Source organism: Theileria parva, chromosome 1, assembly GCF_000165365.1.
Source record: "Theileria parva strain Muguga chromosome 1, complete sequence, whole genome shotgun sequence".
Classification (NCBI taxonomy): domain Eukaryota; phylum Apicomplexa; class Aconoidasida; order Piroplasmida; family Theileriidae; genus Theileria; species Theileria parva.
Genome location: NC_007344.1, coordinates 2435931 through 2452246, shown reverse-complemented (window position 1 = coordinate 2452246; position 16316 = coordinate 2435931). Strand labels below are relative to the sequence as shown.

At 36.1% G+C, this 16316-nt stretch overlaps 7 protein-coding genes across 7 annotated transcripts; 1 reads left to right on the top strand and 6 right to left on the bottom strand.

Annotated features, from left to right (window-relative positions):
* Window positions 1-461: 461 nt before the first annotated feature.
* On the bottom strand, window positions 462-3326 carry TpMuguga_01g02645 (Alpha/beta hydrolase family protein). The gene is made up of 3 exons (XM_761614.2): window positions 1044-3326; window positions 758-910; window positions 462-632 (listed from the first exon to the last, which is right to left on the bottom strand). Exons 1-3 carry the CDS (start codon window positions 3051-3053, stop codon window positions 483-485), a joined length of 2313 nt encoding a protein of 770 aa, XP_766707.2. The 5' UTR covers window positions 3054-3326; the 3' UTR covers window positions 462-482.
* Window positions 3327-3987: 661 nt separating this feature from the next.
* Naa15 (NMDA receptor-regulated protein 1 family protein) lies at window positions 3988-7348 on the bottom strand (the record flags this gene model as incomplete). The annotated part of the gene is made up of 2 exons (XM_761612.2): window positions 3988-7074; window positions 7262-7348. The coding sequence occupies 2 exons, from the start codon at window positions 7346-7348 to the stop codon at window positions 3988-3990; spliced, it is 3174 nt and encodes a 1057-aa protein (XP_766705.2).
* Window positions 7349-7497: 149 nt separating this feature from the next.
* Window positions 7498-9596, bottom strand: PRPF18 (Prp18 domain protein). The gene is made up of 9 exons (XM_761611.2): window positions 9497-9596; window positions 9331-9455; window positions 9236-9296; window positions 9020-9101; window positions 8907-8990; window positions 8838-8875; window positions 8476-8536; window positions 8114-8385; window positions 7498-7855 (listed from the first exon to the last, which is right to left on the bottom strand). Exons 1-9 carry the CDS (start codon window positions 9543-9545, stop codon window positions 7644-7646), a joined length of 984 nt encoding a protein of 327 aa, XP_766704.1. The 5' UTR covers window positions 9546-9596; the 3' UTR covers window positions 7498-7643.
* A 176-nt stretch (window positions 9597-9772) lies between these two features.
* On the bottom strand, window positions 9773-11476 carry TpMuguga_01g01182 (lactate/malate dehydrogenase). Its single transcript, XM_761610.2, has 3 exons — window positions 11020-11476; window positions 10776-10903; window positions 9773-10504 (listed from the first exon to the last, which is right to left on the bottom strand). Exons 1-3 carry the CDS (start codon window positions 11138-11140, stop codon window positions 9788-9790), a joined length of 966 nt encoding a protein of 321 aa, XP_766703.1. The 5' UTR covers window positions 11141-11476; the 3' UTR covers window positions 9773-9787.
* Window positions 11477-11564: 88 nt separating this feature from the next.
* On the bottom strand, window positions 11565-12371 carry TpMuguga_01g01181 (uncharacterized protein). The gene is made up of 2 exons (XM_761609.2): window positions 12167-12371; window positions 11565-12038 (listed from the first exon to the last, which is right to left on the bottom strand). The coding sequence occupies exons 1-2, from the start codon at window positions 12309-12311 to the stop codon at window positions 11602-11604; spliced, it is 582 nt and encodes a 193-aa protein (XP_766702.1). The 5' UTR covers window positions 12312-12371; the 3' UTR covers window positions 11565-11601.
* A 105-nt stretch (window positions 12372-12476) lies between these two features.
* On the top strand, window positions 12477-14172 carry TpMuguga_01g01180 (Oxidoreductase NAD-binding domain protein). The gene is made up of 5 exons (XM_061305159.1): window positions 12477-12574; window positions 12605-12862; window positions 12896-13053; window positions 13176-13723; window positions 13817-14172. The coding sequence occupies exons 1-5, from the start codon at window positions 12540-12542 to the stop codon at window positions 13994-13996; spliced, it is 1179 nt and encodes a 392-aa protein (XP_061161724.1). The 5' UTR covers window positions 12477-12539; the 3' UTR covers window positions 13997-14172.
* On the bottom strand, window positions 14079-16314 carry TpMuguga_01g02090 (uncharacterized protein; the record flags this gene model as incomplete). The annotated part of the gene is made up of 5 exons (XM_061305180.1): window positions 14079-14224; window positions 14302-14355; window positions 14388-14442; window positions 14585-14760; window positions 14925-16314. 5 exons carry the CDS (start codon window positions 16312-16314, stop codon window positions 14097-14099), a joined length of 1803 nt encoding a protein of 600 aa, XP_061162057.1. The 3' UTR covers window positions 14079-14096.
* Window positions 16315-16316: the final 2 nt, after the last annotated feature.

Genomic DNA, 16316 nt, shown 5'->3' with positions numbered 1-16316 from the left:
TTCATTTTAACCGGGGAAATTACAGCTTAAAACTCAAATAATACTCAAATAATACTTAGATAATACTTAGATAATACTTAGATAATACTTAGATAATATGTGTTTAACTGTTTAAAGAAGTGTTTAAAGGGGTGATTTATACGTAATTAACACCTTTAAGATAGAGGTTTATAACATAATTATCTATTGGAGTGTATTACCTAGGGTATAACTGACACATCACCGTCTTGACACAGTATCTAAATGTCCATGTTATGCACATTATTTAACCTTGTTACAACGTTAATAATCATTATTAAGTGTTATATAGTATGATTAATCTCTTGAACATTACTATAGTAATACTATAGAATATACCCTATTATACTCCTACTACTATACACATACCAATATACATTATGTATATATAGTATAGTATATAATATATAGTATATTATATAGTATATAATATGTATAGTATGGTATAGTGTATGTTGAGAATATTAAGTGTTGAAGTGATGATTGATCCACTCTTGGAAGTATTTGGAGACCATGTGTATGTATTCGGGTTTGTACGAGTGATGTATGTTCCCGTTTATCTCCACCGATCTCACATCATACCCACCACTCACCGATAACAAATCTCGCACTCCCTATACCAACATTAACATACTATTACATATATTAACCATATTAACTATACTAACTATACTAACTATACTAACTATACTAACTATACTAACTATACTATACAATACTATAATAATTGTGTGAATACTTGAAAGGAGCATGCGGGATCATCTTTGAAGTGTATGACTAGGGTTGGCAGGTCCTTGGGATAGAATTTCATGTTCTTGATAACGCGTCTAGCGTATAATAAAATATACAACGCCATCCTCCAACTAAACCTGGGCGGGTAAAATTTGTCGTCCTACACCGTACATTAAGATTATAACTTAAACAACGGTAAAAATAGATAAATAATGGTAAAAATAGATAAATAATAGTAAAAATAGGTAAATAATAGTCAAAATTCGTTAATTAGTTGACTAATATTTGTGTACGTTGAGAAGTATGGAGTAGGGGTAGGACTGGTTGAAGACTGGGAGTGGTTTAAATTTGATAATCTTTCTGGGAATGAGTGCGGCGCAGATTCTGATGAATGTGGCCATTAGCGTTTTGAATCTCGTTCCCAGGTGCGATTCCATATTCAACATTCCCGACAATGACACCACGCCGTCCACTATCCTCAGAGTGTCCCCCATTCTCTCATTGCCACCAGTTTTATCTATAGATGTATTTCTCTTGACAAGTTCTTGGATTGTGCGGATGGACAGGTTAGCGCCAAATGAGAACCCGAATAGTATCACAGGGTTTTTGCCCCTGTTGAACGTGGGATTGGCCGTCCACTCGGCTGGATCTTTAAACTTATTCTCCAGCACAATGTGTAAAAACTGGACCATATCGTCGAGGTAGTCTTTGGACCCACACACGTGTGATTTTAACGAGTCATAACTCTCGGAAAATCCGTTAGACTGCAAATCCATGCCGTACACGTCGTATCCCAACTGATTAAACAATTGCATTAGACCGCCGGAATACTCAAAGTTCCTCAGTAACCCCGTGGGTAACAGGGGAGAATCAAAATTATACTCGAAAATATGTCTGAATCTGTCCCCGTTGTGGCGTCTGAAGTTGTAGTAGTAAGTGTCTGGGCAGATGAGGAACGGATGTGTTATGAAGCCGAAATTGGCGTAATTCCAGTCCAAATTCGCCCTCATGGCCACTTCTATAAAATGCAACCCTATCCCATGGGTTAATACTATTGTACCCCTCGAATCTTTCACACAACTACGATACGTTCTTATCAACAAACCACGCCTATTCCTAAAACTACTCATCTCCAAATGCATATCATTGTTCACAGGGTTCACATTATCCCCAGGGTTCACATTGTCATCAACAGAGTTGTTGGTGTTACAATTGAGTTGTGTGAGGTGTTGGTAGAATGTTGATTTTTCGATGGGAATCCAGAGTTTATTTTGGTTTAGGAAGTATTCAATTCTCCTATCCAGACCATCAGTGAGGAGTAAATAAGCCAGAAGAGGCACTTCTGGCGCTGTAATAAGACATGCGTAGTCACATTTATCGAATGATGTTGATTTCCAGATGATTAACTCGCCTACGGTGACGGCTGAAATTGTTGTCCCAGGTCTTGGATACGCAATGTGGACAGTTCTTTCAATGCCAAATGAGCTTGTGTATACTTTTTCCTTGTTCACATTTTCAAAGTCTACCCCGACGTCCAAGTCCAAACTTGTGAGATCCACGTGATCAAACACTTTACTAACAAATTTCTCACGTTCGATTTGTGTCCACCGGCCTATGACTCCAATTTTTTCGTAATATTGTTCAGTAATTTCAAAGCCGTCTGATAGCACGAGGTAGACGAGTGTGGGTTTGTCCCTGGGATACACTGAGGAAAACAGGAGATACTCGTTTTTCCTCCTACTCCAGACGGATTTAACGCACATGTGACCCCAATTGACGTCACAGACCTTGTCTAATCTCATCCCGGAGGCTGGCGCGTAGGCGCCGTAACGTGTGTCCGCGTGGTTCCAAATCACACGCCTGTGTGAGTTTCTGTCATTTAAATACAAAGTGTGAACTCCTACCGCTGAGGATTCTAACCTCGCAACGTCAAATTCGTCGTAAAAATACTTACTGTCAACCTCGTTCCAGACACGGCCAGACCTGTAGAAATAATGCGTCAGATGCTTCCCACTGGTGGTTACGGAGTGTATGTGAAGTAGCCTCGAGTCTTTTTTAAAAGTTGTGACCCTCGTGGATGCAATTGATTTGTCGCTGCGCCAGATGTTACCATTTGAGTCCCTGACCTCGGCGATAATTCCATCGGCAGTGTAAACCAAAGCGTCAATGCCGTAGTAATTCTGCCTCAGTACTTTAAATCCCCTAGGCCTACGCTTTAATATGTTTAACACTAAGTTTACAGGGGCCGTAGGCTGCGCCACAGCACACTCAAACAGTACCAAAAACACTATTATACACTTCATTTTACACTATTTCCAGGTTAATTTCGCTTAATTTTGGATTAATTTTGGCTTAATTTTGGATGATTTACGGTTAATTTGGACTATTTTTCGCTTAATTTGGATGATTTTTGGTTGATTTTTCACCTATTTTTGGCTTAATTTGGATGATTTTTGAGTTAATTTTTGACGATTTTTGACTCGATTTAGACGATTTTCAGTTGAATTTTCAGCTAATTTAGACTATTTATGGTTGATTTTTCACTATTTTTGGCTTAATTTAGATGATTTATGGTAGATTTTTCACCTATTTTTGGCTTAATTTGGATGACTTTTGACTCGATTTTGGATAATTTAGGCTTAATATTTTAAAATTTTTCACCTAATTTAGACAATTTTATGGTTGGATTTAGACAGTTTTTCACCTAATTTAGACGATTTTTGACTCAATTTTGGATAATTTTCCAGTTAATTTAGACAATTTTTCACTTAATATTTTACTTATTTTAGACGATTTATGACTGATATTTTACAATTTTCCACCTAATTTTAGTTAATTTATGGCTGGATTTAGATGGATTTGGAGAATTTTTTACCTCTATTTGGGTAATTTTGAGCTTATTTGTTGATTTGAGATTTACAATTTATTACATTTACCTTGTAAATTTAACATTTGAAATGCGATTAATCTTGAAAAAACAATTTAACATAATCATGATTGAAGACAAAAAATAAAATTCTGAGAAGGAAAATAAAATTCTGAGAAGGAAAATAAAACTCTGAGAAGGAAAATAAAACTCTGAGAAGAAAAACAAAACTCTGAGGAGGAAAAAATAAAATTTAAAATAAAAAAAATTCCATATTTAAAACATACAAATTATATAAAATTATTCAACTCCGCCTTCCACCATAATACAATGTTACAATTAGTTCAAGATTACAAATTAGTCCAAGAAGATTACAAATTACTCTGGGGATACAATAGTTGGTTTGGGAAGAGTGTGATGAGTTGTTCGAGTTGTAGTTTGAGGAAGAGTTGGTTATTGAGGTTATTGCAGGTGTAAATGGCTTTGGATAATAATTTCTTAACTTTGAGGAAGTCCCTGAAATTAATCCCCTCGTAGAGCGAATTCGCGTTGAGAAAAAGCAACTCCAAAAATGATTTTTCCCTATAGTTATAACCCATAAACACCAACGCCATCACACCCTTATACTCATACCTCTCACTCAACACATACTCCAACACATTATTCACATAGTCCTCCACCACACTACACTCTACAGTATTCTCTACAGTAATCTCTACAGTGTGATTTGCACGGGTAAAGTTATTGGGACTACAAATTCTTAGCATTTTATTCACTAAGGTGGCTTCAAAGTGTGTGAATTTGGTGTTGTGTGAGAGAAAGTGGTGTATTAACTGTGTGAGGTGGGGGTTGTATTTATCACACCTTGCGCTGTAGTAACACCGCATTATGCACTGTAACTTGAATAACACACTCATTCCCCTCATCTCCGCCAACTCATAGAATAAATGATATAACCCAGCATCAAACACACGCTGACACAACACCATCCTCATCTTATTCACACAATACACTACACAATTATTATTATCATCATCACCAGTAGTAGTAGTGGAGTGAAAGAGTTCTAGAGCTGTTCTGATGAGCCCTTTGAGCGCTTTGATGAAGTAGCCTTGGTTGCAGTGTTGGTTTCGGAGTTTTAGAAAGTTGTAGTAAACTCTGTACGACAGGCGGTTTAGACAGTAATTGTGAAAGTCCAACTGATTCACATAAATCTCCATATGCCTCTCCAACACATTCTTATACACTCCAAACGATTCTTTTAACCATCTGTCACACGGTGTTTCTGTCACACTGTCACCTGCTGTAACACTGTCAAACTGTGTCATTCTGTTGTCCGGTGTAACGGGTACATCTGAATCCTTATGATTACCCTTAAAAATTGTGTCTAATATGTAATGTTGATGAAGTTGGTATAGTAGTGTGGCTTGTAGGAGTAGGAATTTGAACGAGGGAATTTCGGGTGGTGTGTCCTTGTCATTCCTGTGACAAACGTCTTCGGTGAGGAATGATTTCCATTTCTTTTGCGCTAATGAGAATTCGTTAGTCCTGAGAATCGCTTTGGCACACTTGGCGCTGGTCTGACGGTCACTCCTGTCCAAGTCACCAGCCACACAGTAGTCCTCACAACTACTCCTCAAATCTCCCAAATGCCTATTAATCTTACCCCTCAAACATAGTAGATCGGGTGACGTATTTGTTATTCTAAAACCCTCGTTTACAACCTGTAATGCAGTGGAGTATGCGCCTAGGTAGTCATACAGTTGTGCTAGCAATAGGGTAACCAGCACTTTCTGGTAATTATGACTAATTCTTTCCTCACCATTCACCGTGTCAACTGGTTTACACAAGTTGTGTGTGAGATAGAGTAGTATGTACGCTTTTTTAAAGGTGAGTGCGTGTGTGAATGATTTGAGGATGTTGACTTTGCCGTCCCGGATCGACTGTTTAATGTATTTTTCAGCTCTGGCGTGGAAAATCTCATCGGAGCTGAACAAAAACTCAAGCATCGCAAAGACAAATCTGTCCTTCAAATTCATGGCGTCAAGTTGCTCCAGGAGTAGCAACTCCTCATACTGTGACAGTTGCCGTAGCTGAAACACCAGCGGGTACGAATCGCGTTTTAAAAATTTTCTATACTTACAGTACGGAACACAATTCGCCAAGGGTGTGGGATCTAAATAACAGTTAATTACCTTAATTAACTCGTCTACAGAGAGAATCTTGTCCGGCGTTGGCAGTGACCTCAGATCCAAATTTTTCACTACTTTATACATAAACTGGGGGAATGTATGAGAATTCCTATATGTTACATTGTTACACATGTTCATACGGCGTACGTAACGGTCGAAACTGTGATGTAACTTACTCTCCAACATCCAACCACCCGACGAATACTCACCATCCAAGTCAAATATCTCATCACTCAACATGTAGACACATGTCTCATCAGGTGTGTCATCACTGATAGGGTTTAGTTTTTCACTTTCTGACAGATTTTTACCTTCTATTGGATTTTCACCGTGTGTTAACTTTTGAGCATCAGTTAACTTTTTACCTTCTGTTAACTTTTCAGACTCAGTAATTAACTTTTCAGACTCAGTAAAAATTTGTGCGTCTGTTAATAATTTTTCTTGATAGATTGAGCCTCTGAGAGGTTTAGTGTAGCAATGGGAAAAGTGAAAGAGTGCCCTGATCTTAACATTTGGATGTGTTAGAAAGTATAAAAGTACAAATCTGACATTGCCTGGGCACATTTGTATGAGTTTTTTATAAGTTTCGTGTGCCTCTGTCGGGTGATTTCCAAAGTAGTAACACTTTGCCAAAAGTTCTAGATAAGTTACTTTATCCTTAAGTTGATAGGATTTAGTAGTTAGTAGCTCTGTGCACTTGTTAAACTCGCCCAGGTGTTCGTATAGCATTGCTCTGTACATGATTGACTCGCTTAGTTCCAGGTCATCTACTCTGTAGCTGCCCATGAAAAGCTTATCTGCCTCTTCTAAAATCTCACAGCTAATTGCCAGGTTCCCGCACAAATGCTGCGAAAACGCAAATATTACCCATTCCCTGTACTCTTTAGACTTCAGCTTCAGCTGCACACTCGCGTATTTCCTGAACCCCGAGTAGTCATTCAACTCGATCTCCAGGCAACAGATTTCCCTCAGTAATCTGTCATTGTGCGGATCCAGCTTAAACGCCATCACAAAACATTTTACGGCGTCTTTATACCTTTTGATATGCCTGTAGACCACACCCAGCGAGTACCAGCATAAGTAACTGTTTATCCCGTTCCTTAAACCTCGTTTTGCCACTTCTACTATCTCGTCCTCACGCGTAGGCTCTAGGCATAACATCAGTAATGCTTTTACAGATAAAGTCTCGCCGTGGTTCGGGTGCCTCGACAGCAACGTTTCCGCTATCTTCATAGCCTTCTTGTGACTCTTATTATGGTATAACTCCTAATATATTTTAGCTTAGTTATGGGAATAGATTAAGTATTTGAGCGTAAATTGACCAAATTTAGGCCACAGAAGTGTTAAAATTACATAATTTCGCTCAAACCAATAAATAAATAAATGAATAAATAAGTAAATAAATGAATAAATAAATGAATAAATGAATGAAAAATGAGTGAATAAGTGTTACCATCATGGTTTTGAAGGAGGAGGCGTCTTTGGAGGTGAGGATTTCTACTGAGGTTGTAGGTCCAGATTTCAGCTCTTGACTTGTCATTTTTACGCTTTATAAACTTAAACTTTTACTACTACAATTTTTACCGGTGCCGGGCAATTTACAATATTCTACATTTTACAAGATTCCAATTTTACAAAATTTTACATTATAAAATATTTTACATTATTACAAAATATCAAGATTCCACGAAAATAAACAATTTACTATACATTTAAAAAATTTCTCCAAATTATTCACCTAACCTTCCAACCACACATATAGTCAACACTTCTAACACATTATTACACAATTAACATAATTAACACAATATATGAATAAACTAAGTAAAAAATGGTTAAATGTGGTTGGTTGAGATTTGTATGATTTGTGAGGGGTCTTTGGCGTATTTGGACTGTGAGAATGAGATGAGTCTCTTGAACATTTGAATGTATTTCCTGGTGGTCTCATCGTTTAGGATATGCGCCACTTCCGACGTGAAGATCTTTGACCTACCAGCACGCTCGTGAATTCCAACCATCGTCACTCCCATCGGCCACGCCGCATTTCCTAATACATTAATTAACTTTATTAACTATTTAAAGTATATAATTAAGTATATAATTAACTATATAAAGTATATAATTAACTATATAAAGTATATAATTAACTATATAAAGTGTATAATTAACTATATAATTAACTATATAATTAACTATATAATTAACTATTTAAAGTATATAATTAAGTATTTAAAGTGTATAAAGTGTATAATTAAGTGTACAAACTGTATAACTAAGTGTATAGAGTGTAGATTGGTGTGAATACCGATGGCTAGGAGCATGTAGATGTCGTGTGCTTTTTTGAATTGTCCGTTGTTGCAGTGATTGACGATTTGTTCCATTTTGTCTAGGATTTCTTGGTCTAGTTTGTTGGATTTGATTAGTTTAAGCAGCGGTTTAATATCTTTTTTCGTCTGCACTAGCATCGCTTCGTTTTTTTTAGCCTCAAATTCCTTCCCCTCTTTTATTAGATCACCCTTTGACTCCACTATCCGACTCTCCCACTCACGCAACATACGCGAAACCCACTCAAATACTCTACACAATTATCCCAATTAAGTTGTGTCAACTAATGTGTTAAGTAAGTTGAGAAAGTTGTATTGAGTAAGTTGTGTTAAGTTGGTGTACTTGTAGTGTTTAGAATCTTGTTGTAATCCAGAGAAATCGTCAAAGAAGTCCAGTTGCGATTCTACAAAGTCAACTATTGTATGGTATAATAAATGGAATAATGGGTAAATTAGGAAATCTGAGTGAGAAATTTGGAGAGGAAAAAAGAGCAGCAAAAATGAAAAATTTCGCTCTCGGACCAGCCTACTCCATTGACTGGTCCTCGAGCCTCCCTACCCACTCCTTACACTATTACTAAGTAGTATACTATAACTATACCTAATACCTAATAATAGTATACAAACACTTAATAATTCTATACTAATTCTATACTATGGTACTATATAGATAATATATAAATAGTGTGTAGAGCAGGGTGATACGGTTTTTGTGTGTGTATTTGGAGATGAGGTAATTGTTCCTAGGGTAAATATTAGTTGTTTGGTTAATACCGTCCCATGATAGCGTCGACGTAGATATTCTGATTAGCTTCTAAATCATCTATGTCAGTTTCCTGAGAAAATAATCTCCGACACCTGAAACGTAATATTAATTATTCTTTTACCTTTCCTTATGCGATTCGCCAAAGAATACAATCGGCTGACGTAACTTTCTAAGCCTCTTCACCACCTCCTCCACAGACACATCTAAACATTTCACAACATTCACAGTATTCACAGTATTTTCACAGTATTTTCACAGTATTATCATGGCATAATTATAGTATAATAATAGTATATTGATAGTATTTGTGATGGTATAGTGATGGTATGTGTGATACCTTGAGTTGGATCATGGGTTGAATCGAGATTTGTGTTGGTTTCATAAAATTCCTCAATCTTCTACAAAATAAAATATTTATGATGTGGAAGAAACTTTGAAATTATCGTTGATTAATTTTTTTTTGAGTTGGTTTTGTTTCTCGAGTTGTTCCTGGGCTTCTAATTTCCTCTTTTCAACTTCATCCGCTCTCTTTATCCATTTTTTATCACCTTTCAGCTCTAAAAATTTATTTATAAATTTACGAAATATTCCAAAATACGCTGAAGATCGTCACGTTTCTTCTTTATCGATAATAATAACTTATCCATACAAATACTAATTTTATTTTAAAATTTATTTTAACAAATTTATATTTAAAATTTTATATTTAAAATTTATTTTATTAAAAAATTTTGTCTCAGGTGCCAAACACATTTGGTAACACCACTCCCAACCTCTTAAATACTAACTCCACAATTACCATAACTAAACACATAACATAGTTACGATAACTAACATAAATCAATAGTTACGATAACTAAAGGTGTAAAGGGTGTGAACATGTAAGGGATTATTTGATGAGTGATTCTAGTCGTCTGATTTCTTTGATTGAGTCATTGAATTTCTGTTGTTCTTGTGGTGTGAGTTTGAGTTCGAGTACCTTCTCTACTCCGTTGGCGCCAATGACTGCGGGAGTGCCGCAGTAGACTTCTTTATGTCCGTACTGTCCTTCGAGGTAACAGGAGCACGGGAACACAGATTTCTTATCATTAAGATAGGCCGAGGCCATCTCAATTGCGGCCGTTGCCGGTGCGAAGTAAGAAGATCCTGAGCCGTACAACTTCAGTATTTCAATGGCTGAGGTAATGGTACGTTCCTCAATCTCCTTAATATCTTCATGGGTCAGATACCCTTTTTCTACAAAGTCGAGGATTGGTATGCCGTAGACTGTGGAGCGGGACACTAGTGGGATCATACTATCACCATGTGCGCCAATAACACTGCCGTGGACGTACTTCGGGTTAACGCCTAACTTCTCAGCAATGTAACAGTTCATCCTCGAGGAGTCTAATAAGCCACCCATACCCACGACCATGTTCTTTGAAAAACCAGTCACCTTCAACATTAAGTGGACCATAACATCCATCGGATTTGTAATCACTATTACAAACGCCTTTGGGGCATACTTTTTTATATTCTCAGCCACCTCCGTTATTATCTTAGCGTTAAACGCAACCAAGTCGTCACGATTCCACTCCTCATTCGATTTCGCAGGAGCCTTCGCCAACTATATTTTCAATCCATACATTAACTATTAACTATTTGTATTTAGTGTTAACTCTTAACTATTGGTATTAACTATTAATATTAACTACTGGTATTGAATATTAACTATTGTTATGGAGATGATAGTTTTAGAATTTGTTGTAGGGGGGTTCGAACCGTGTACCAGGAGGTACTGTCAATAGTATACTATCAACTAGGCTATTCGGTATATAATTAGGGAGTTAATTATATATTTAACTATAGTTTATGAGGTAACTGAGTGTTTGGGATACACCGGCGGTAACGATGCAGACATCACTTCCGGCGATGTCTTTGTAGTTGTTGGTGCCTTTACATTTGTAAGCCTTTCCCTGAATCGAATTCGCATGCATTATATCCAACGATTTCCCAGCGCCAATATCTACAAACACATTACAAATATTCAGTCAAATGACTATTTAGTCAACTGACTACTCAGTTAACTATAGGTATTTAGTTAACTATATAAGTATAGTATATACTATAGTAAATAAGTACTGGGGACAATATCGAAGAAAACGGTATCTGCCAGTTCGGTTAGTTGTGACAGATATCCCATGATCCCGCCAATGTTTCCAGAGCCAATCAAACTAATCAACTTCCTCCTAATTCCAGACATTTTCACTATCAATTTTTCCAAGTATTCACAATCTTTCCAAGTATTTAACGATATTACACAGTATTTAATAGATGTTTAGGGAGTGTTTAAGAGATGTTTAGGGAGTGTTTAAGAGATGTTTAGAGAGATTGTTTGATTTTTGAGAACTTCACGATTTTAGAACAATTTTACAAAATTCTTTAATTTTCAAGAATTTTACAATTTACCAATTCTACAATTTTTAGAGAATTTTACAATAATTTAATAGTATTTACAATAATTTAATACTATTTACAATAAATTAATAGAATTTACAATAATTTACGAGATTAGTAATAAAATTACAGCGATTTGAAAATATTTTGTGAGTGTGGATGCGAAGTCTAAGTGGTGTTATAGTGAATAAATAGATCTGGTGTATCTCGTGAAATTGGACAAATTCGGTAAAATTTATTAAAATATTAAAATTTTATTAATTTTATTTAAAAATCTTCAGATTTATCTAAAATTATAAATTTATTCATCTTCCTCAGGTAATTTACAGATTCTCTCTCACGCTCTGGGTCATTTTCTGCTACACATTCGGCTTCAGTTTCCCTCTCAGACTCGATTTCAGACTCACTGTCTCTAGGCCTTTTTGCTTCTCCAGAATCCTCCTCCAACTTCTCGTTTTCAGGCCTAAAATTGTCAAATTCTGTTTGCTCAGCTTGAGTTAAAATTTTCTTTATATTTTTTTGTTTTCTTTTATCTCTTTTTAATTTTCTCCTCATAGTTTTATCATTTTCCTTCTGGATCCTGTGTAACCTCTGAGAGTGGAATAACTTGTTCTCCATCTCCTCCTGCCACCTACGGTCCATCTCCTCCAAACGCTGCATCTCTATGTTCCTACCCTTACGATACTTATCCAAAAAGTCACTCCCTACACAACACATCACACATTTTAATTACTCACTAATTATTTAACCGTGTAACTGTATAATTGTAAAATTGTATAATTATTTAACTGTATAATTGTGTAACTGTGTAAAATTTGTGTAGAATTGGTACCTGCGCCGGAGCTGCTCCCCCAAACATTTTGTACCTTTTCTATGACTACAGTGTCATCAGGTTCATCTTCCTGGGTTATAATTGGAACGGTCAGTGTTTCTCCGGTGGATAGTAAAACTTTATCAAATTCTTTATTCCCGTCCATAATTTAGCTCAAGTCAAATTATTAAATTATTATAATTTTATATGTTACAAATATTTACACTTTTATATAGTCAGTGGGTAATTTAGAGTGTAAGTTGTGATTCCATGGGCAAATAAATTAATTTTTCAAAATGTAACATATTTGTAATTTTAATTGAAATAATAATTTTAATTGAGATAATAATTTTAATTATGATTGGTTTAATCATAAATATTTATCATTTGGCTAATGTTTAGTATTTTCAAATGGGTTCTAATTCTAAGGTAAAATTTATAATTTATTAATTTTTTCAGATTTTCAGTTTTTTCCCATTCTTACAAATTTCACTCCAACTCCTCAATTCTCACACATTTTTCATCAAATTCTCTTTCTCCAAATCATCTCTCATCTCCCTCTACCAATACACTAATCACATCAAATGACACCCTAACACTACCAAATGACACCTTAACACTACCAAATGACACCTTAACACTACCAAATGACACCATAAAACCCTCAAATCCCACCTTAGATACCTCAAAAGATACGGTAAAACCTTCAGCTACCCCGTGAGTTAATGTGAATAGTGTAAAAATTATTAGTAGGCGCTATACGGTGAGGAATCCGTTGAGGTGTAGGATCAATTCGGTACGGAAAATTGGCACGAATAACTTGGATCGTGACTTCTATCACATTGAAATTGATCACCGCGGGGAATACTCCTACCTCCCAGGACAATACTGCGGTGTCATTCCTCCAGGTAACACTCACACAGCTCTACAAATTATTTATCTAACTTCTCAATTATTTAACATCTCAATTATTTAACATCTCAATTATTTCTCTAACTTCTCAATAATTATTCAGTAATTAAATTTTTAGGGCTGTGTATGAGTACGAATCGGCGTCATGTGCCGAGATCTTATTCGCTTGCGCCGTCGATGACGGGTGATGATAATTTACTTTCAATTTGCATCCGAGTTACAAAGCCTTTTAAGGATAATCTCGGCGTTTGCTCCAGATTCTTATCCGCCTGTGAACCGGGCACTGCCGTTGATCTTACCGGTCCTTTCGGTAAGGAATTAATCTTAACCGAGGAAGATGCCAAGAGTAATAACTTAATTCTCATTGCTACCGGGACTGGCATCTCACCCTTCCGCGCATTCCTCAAGACTATTCTGAATCAAACATCCAACAGTACGTCAACTCTTAATAAAATTGAGTTGACACTGGGTAAAAATGAGTTAACACTGGGTAAAAAAGAGTTAGTTCCGGTTGTTAGAAGGATAGTATTATTTTTTGGTATACAAAATGCGTCAACATTTTTATACAAGAGTGAACTTGAACACTATCAAAAGTTATTTGGCGATTCAATGACCTTAATTCCTTGCTTCTCCAGAGAAGCCAATACTCCCAAATGCTACGTTCAAGTATTCTTACCACTATCTTATCTTACTACTATTATACTTTACTACTGTAATATATTAATACTGTAATATATAACTGGTATGATTAATGTTTAGGATGGTATTTTGGCGAATGAAACGTTGTTAAGTGAGGTGTTGTGTGGAAGGTGTAGTATTTTTGTTTGTGGTAGAAAGGAAATTGAGGATCCCGTTAAAAAATCACTTGATCTCATTTTTTCACACCTTTCTGACTCTCAAAAAGCCCTCATCAACACCAAATTCGAAGTTTACCAATGATATATGATATACACAGATTGAAGTTTACAAATGAAATACCAATGGTATACACAGTTGGAAGTATGGGAATGAAATGGAAATGTAAAGTTTGAATAATATATTAGTTGTTAATTATTTGTTTGATGATTTGTCCGATGTTTGTTGCATGATTCGTGAAGTTTAAAAGTTGAAATGGCTCACCACTCACATACTTCACACGCCATGGTATCACTCCACCATACACTCCTCCTAATCACATTATTATTATTATATTATTATAGTTATATATAGTAATGGTTATAGTATTTGTATGGTAATGGTGTTACGTGTATGAAAATGTTCTTGAGTGAGTGGGTAATCATCACTAAAGATGAATTCGTCTGAAAATAGAGGTTTAATGTTGAGAACTTACACTTTTTCTTGGATAAACAAATTGATAAATAATTATCAATCGCCATGTTCATCCTCTAAATCATCAATTACTCACAATTATTCACCGATTACGTAGCAAATAACAAATGATTACGTAGTAAATAAGTAATTACGTAGCAAATAACAAATGATTACGTAGTAAATAAGTGATAAATGTGTAACAGAAGTGAAGAGTACTTTGAGTAGAGTTTTTTTATCGGAGTGTTGTAGGTAGTTGAGATTTTTGAATTTTTTATAAATTCTTGGCATTAGGCTTTTACACAATTTCCTGCGATCTGAACTCGTAAATCTGTGATATAATGAACGGTTCACCCCCTCCAATATCTCATTCTCACATCTTCCCCTTCGAACTCCTACTCAAACATATTTTACTGTACCAGTTAAATATTATATTAGCTAAATATTATAATGGTTAAATATTATATTAGCTAAATATTATAATGGTTAAATATTATAATGGTTAAATAATGTGATAGTTAATGTGATAGTTGTATGTCCGTTGGTATAAGTGTTGTACCGATGAAGGGTTGGAAGTGATATTTGTTATCTTCGTAATGTTTTTGATTGTGCTGTTTGAGTAGTTTTTTAATGACTGTGCGTGATTTATCAATTGCGATTTTATTGTCCATGTTAGGCCCATTTAAAAATGGGCACCTCGACAACACTTGCTTAAACCCATCACTCTTCAAGTATGACACATCCTTTATCCTAGGCTTCACATAATTATACAACATTCCCTCCGATTTATAACCTCTCGCCATTAACGAATCTGTACCCGAGTCTACAGTCACTGTACCTAGAGTCACTGGGTCTAAAGTGTTAGATGAGTTTAGAGTTTCTGGGTCTACAGTCAATGGACCTACAGTTTGTGAGTCTAAAGTGTTAGATGGGATGAGAGTGTCAGATGGGATGAGCGTGTCAGATGGGATGAGGGAGTCTGCGATTTGTGTGTTTGGATCATTAATTTGATAATTTTTGGCTATATTTACAGGTTGTGTGGTATTCCTCTTGTGGGATGTGGCTCGTTTGGTTACGGGGTAGTATCTGTCGTCAGTGTCGGGGAAGTAGTTAATTGAATCACTGTGCGGTTTAAATTCAGGACTTGCAGCTGAACTAACAGACGTATCCACAGACATATCCACGGCTGTATCCACAGATGTATCCACAGGTGTGTCGGTGGTTGGATCCATACCAACCTCTGTCAGGTGTGAGCTATCTTGACTGCTGCGGATACTCCGTACTGAACTAATGGAATCAGTGCTAGATCTCCTAATGTGCGTTATGTGTTGACCAATTTCAGGATCAAAAATTGTACTTTTAAACGTTTTCTTAACTCTAGGCACTGGCCCCTTTTCCTCCAGTGACCTGGCCGCATCGGTTACAATGTCTTTAAAAGTCTCCAAATCAACCGGAAAATTAAACTCCGCAAACCAAACATCATTTAATAGTGAGTTTTGTGATGAAACATCTGATTCACCCATCTCAAAAGCTGGAAACATCGGTTCCCCAAACTTTGATCCTCTAAACTTCGTCGACACACCAAACTTCGATCTCACAAACTTTGTTCCTCTAAGAGTTGGTACGTGAGAATTTGGATCTTGATAATTTTGTGTGTTTGGTCCGGTGTAACAGTGGAAATAACATTGCTCCAGCTGTTTCAGATTGTTTAAGTTAAAATTATCTATCACTTCGGATGACCTCAGCGCACATTCATCTGGATCAGGGTCCAGACTCGAACTGGCTGGAGCTAAACTTGACTCGGATGTACTCAAATTTCCGCCTAGTGTCTTGACTGAAAAGTTAAAATTTTTAGATTTTGAAGAATTATCTTTCCTTTTCCTGGGGGTTGACTTGGTACTGTGATTAGAATTGGTACTGTGATTAGGACTGGAAGTGGAGTGTTTCATCT

Coding starts and splice junctions, on each gene's coding strand:
- PRPF18 (XM_761611.2), bottom strand. CDS start 9,545: ATGGATAAGTTATTATTATCGATAAAGAAGAAACGTGACGATCTTCAG. Junction 9,297..9,330: donor TAATCAACGATAATTTCAAA/GTTTCTTCCACA, acceptor TTTATTTTGTAG/AAGATTGAGGAATTTTATGA. Junction 8,991..9,019: donor GGCGAATCGCATAAGGAAAG/GTAAAAGAATAA, acceptor ATTACGTTTCAG/GTGTCGGAGATTATTTTCTC.
- TpMuguga_01g01182 (XM_761610.2), bottom strand. CDS start 11,140: ATGTCTGGAATTAGGAGGAAGTTGATTAGTTTGATTGGCTCTGGAAAC. Junction 10,904..11,019: donor TTTCTTCGATATTGTCCCCA/GTACTTATTTAC, acceptor ATGTGTTTGTAG/ATATTGGCGCTGGGAAATCG. Junction 10,505..10,775: donor TCTGCATCGTTACCGCCGGT/GTATCCCAAACA, acceptor TTGAAAATATAG/TTGGCGAAGGCTCCTGCGAA.
- TpMuguga_01g01181 (XM_761609.2), bottom strand. CDS start 12,311: ATGGACGGGAATAAAGAATTTGATAAAGTTTTACTATCCACCGGAGAA. Junction 12,039..12,166: donor GGGGAGCAGCTCCGGCGCAG/GTACCAATTCTA, acceptor TGTGTTGTGTAG/GGAGTGACTTTTTGGATAAG.
- TpMuguga_01g02645 (XM_761614.2), bottom strand. CDS start 3,053: ATGAAGTGTATAATAGTGTTTTTGGTACTGTTTGAGTGTGCTGTGGCG. Junction 911..1,043: donor CCTACTCCATACTTCTCAAC/GTACACAAATAT, acceptor TGTACGGTGTAG/GACGACAAATTTTACCCGCC. Junction 633..757: donor ATCCCGCATGCTCCTTTCAA/GTATTCACACAA, acceptor ATGTTGGTATAG/GGAGTGCGAGATTTGTTATC.
- TpMuguga_01g01180 (XM_061305159.1), top strand. CDS start 12,540: ATGTTTAGTATTTTCAAATGGGTTCTAATTCTAAG. Junction 12,863..12,895: donor GTAAAACCTTCAGCTACCCC/GTGAGTTAATGT, acceptor AAAAATTATTAG/TAGGCGCTATACGGTGAGGA. Junction 13,054..13,175: donor CTGCGGTGTCATTCCTCCAG/GTAACACTCACA, acceptor TTAAATTTTTAG/GGCTGTGTATGAGTACGAAT.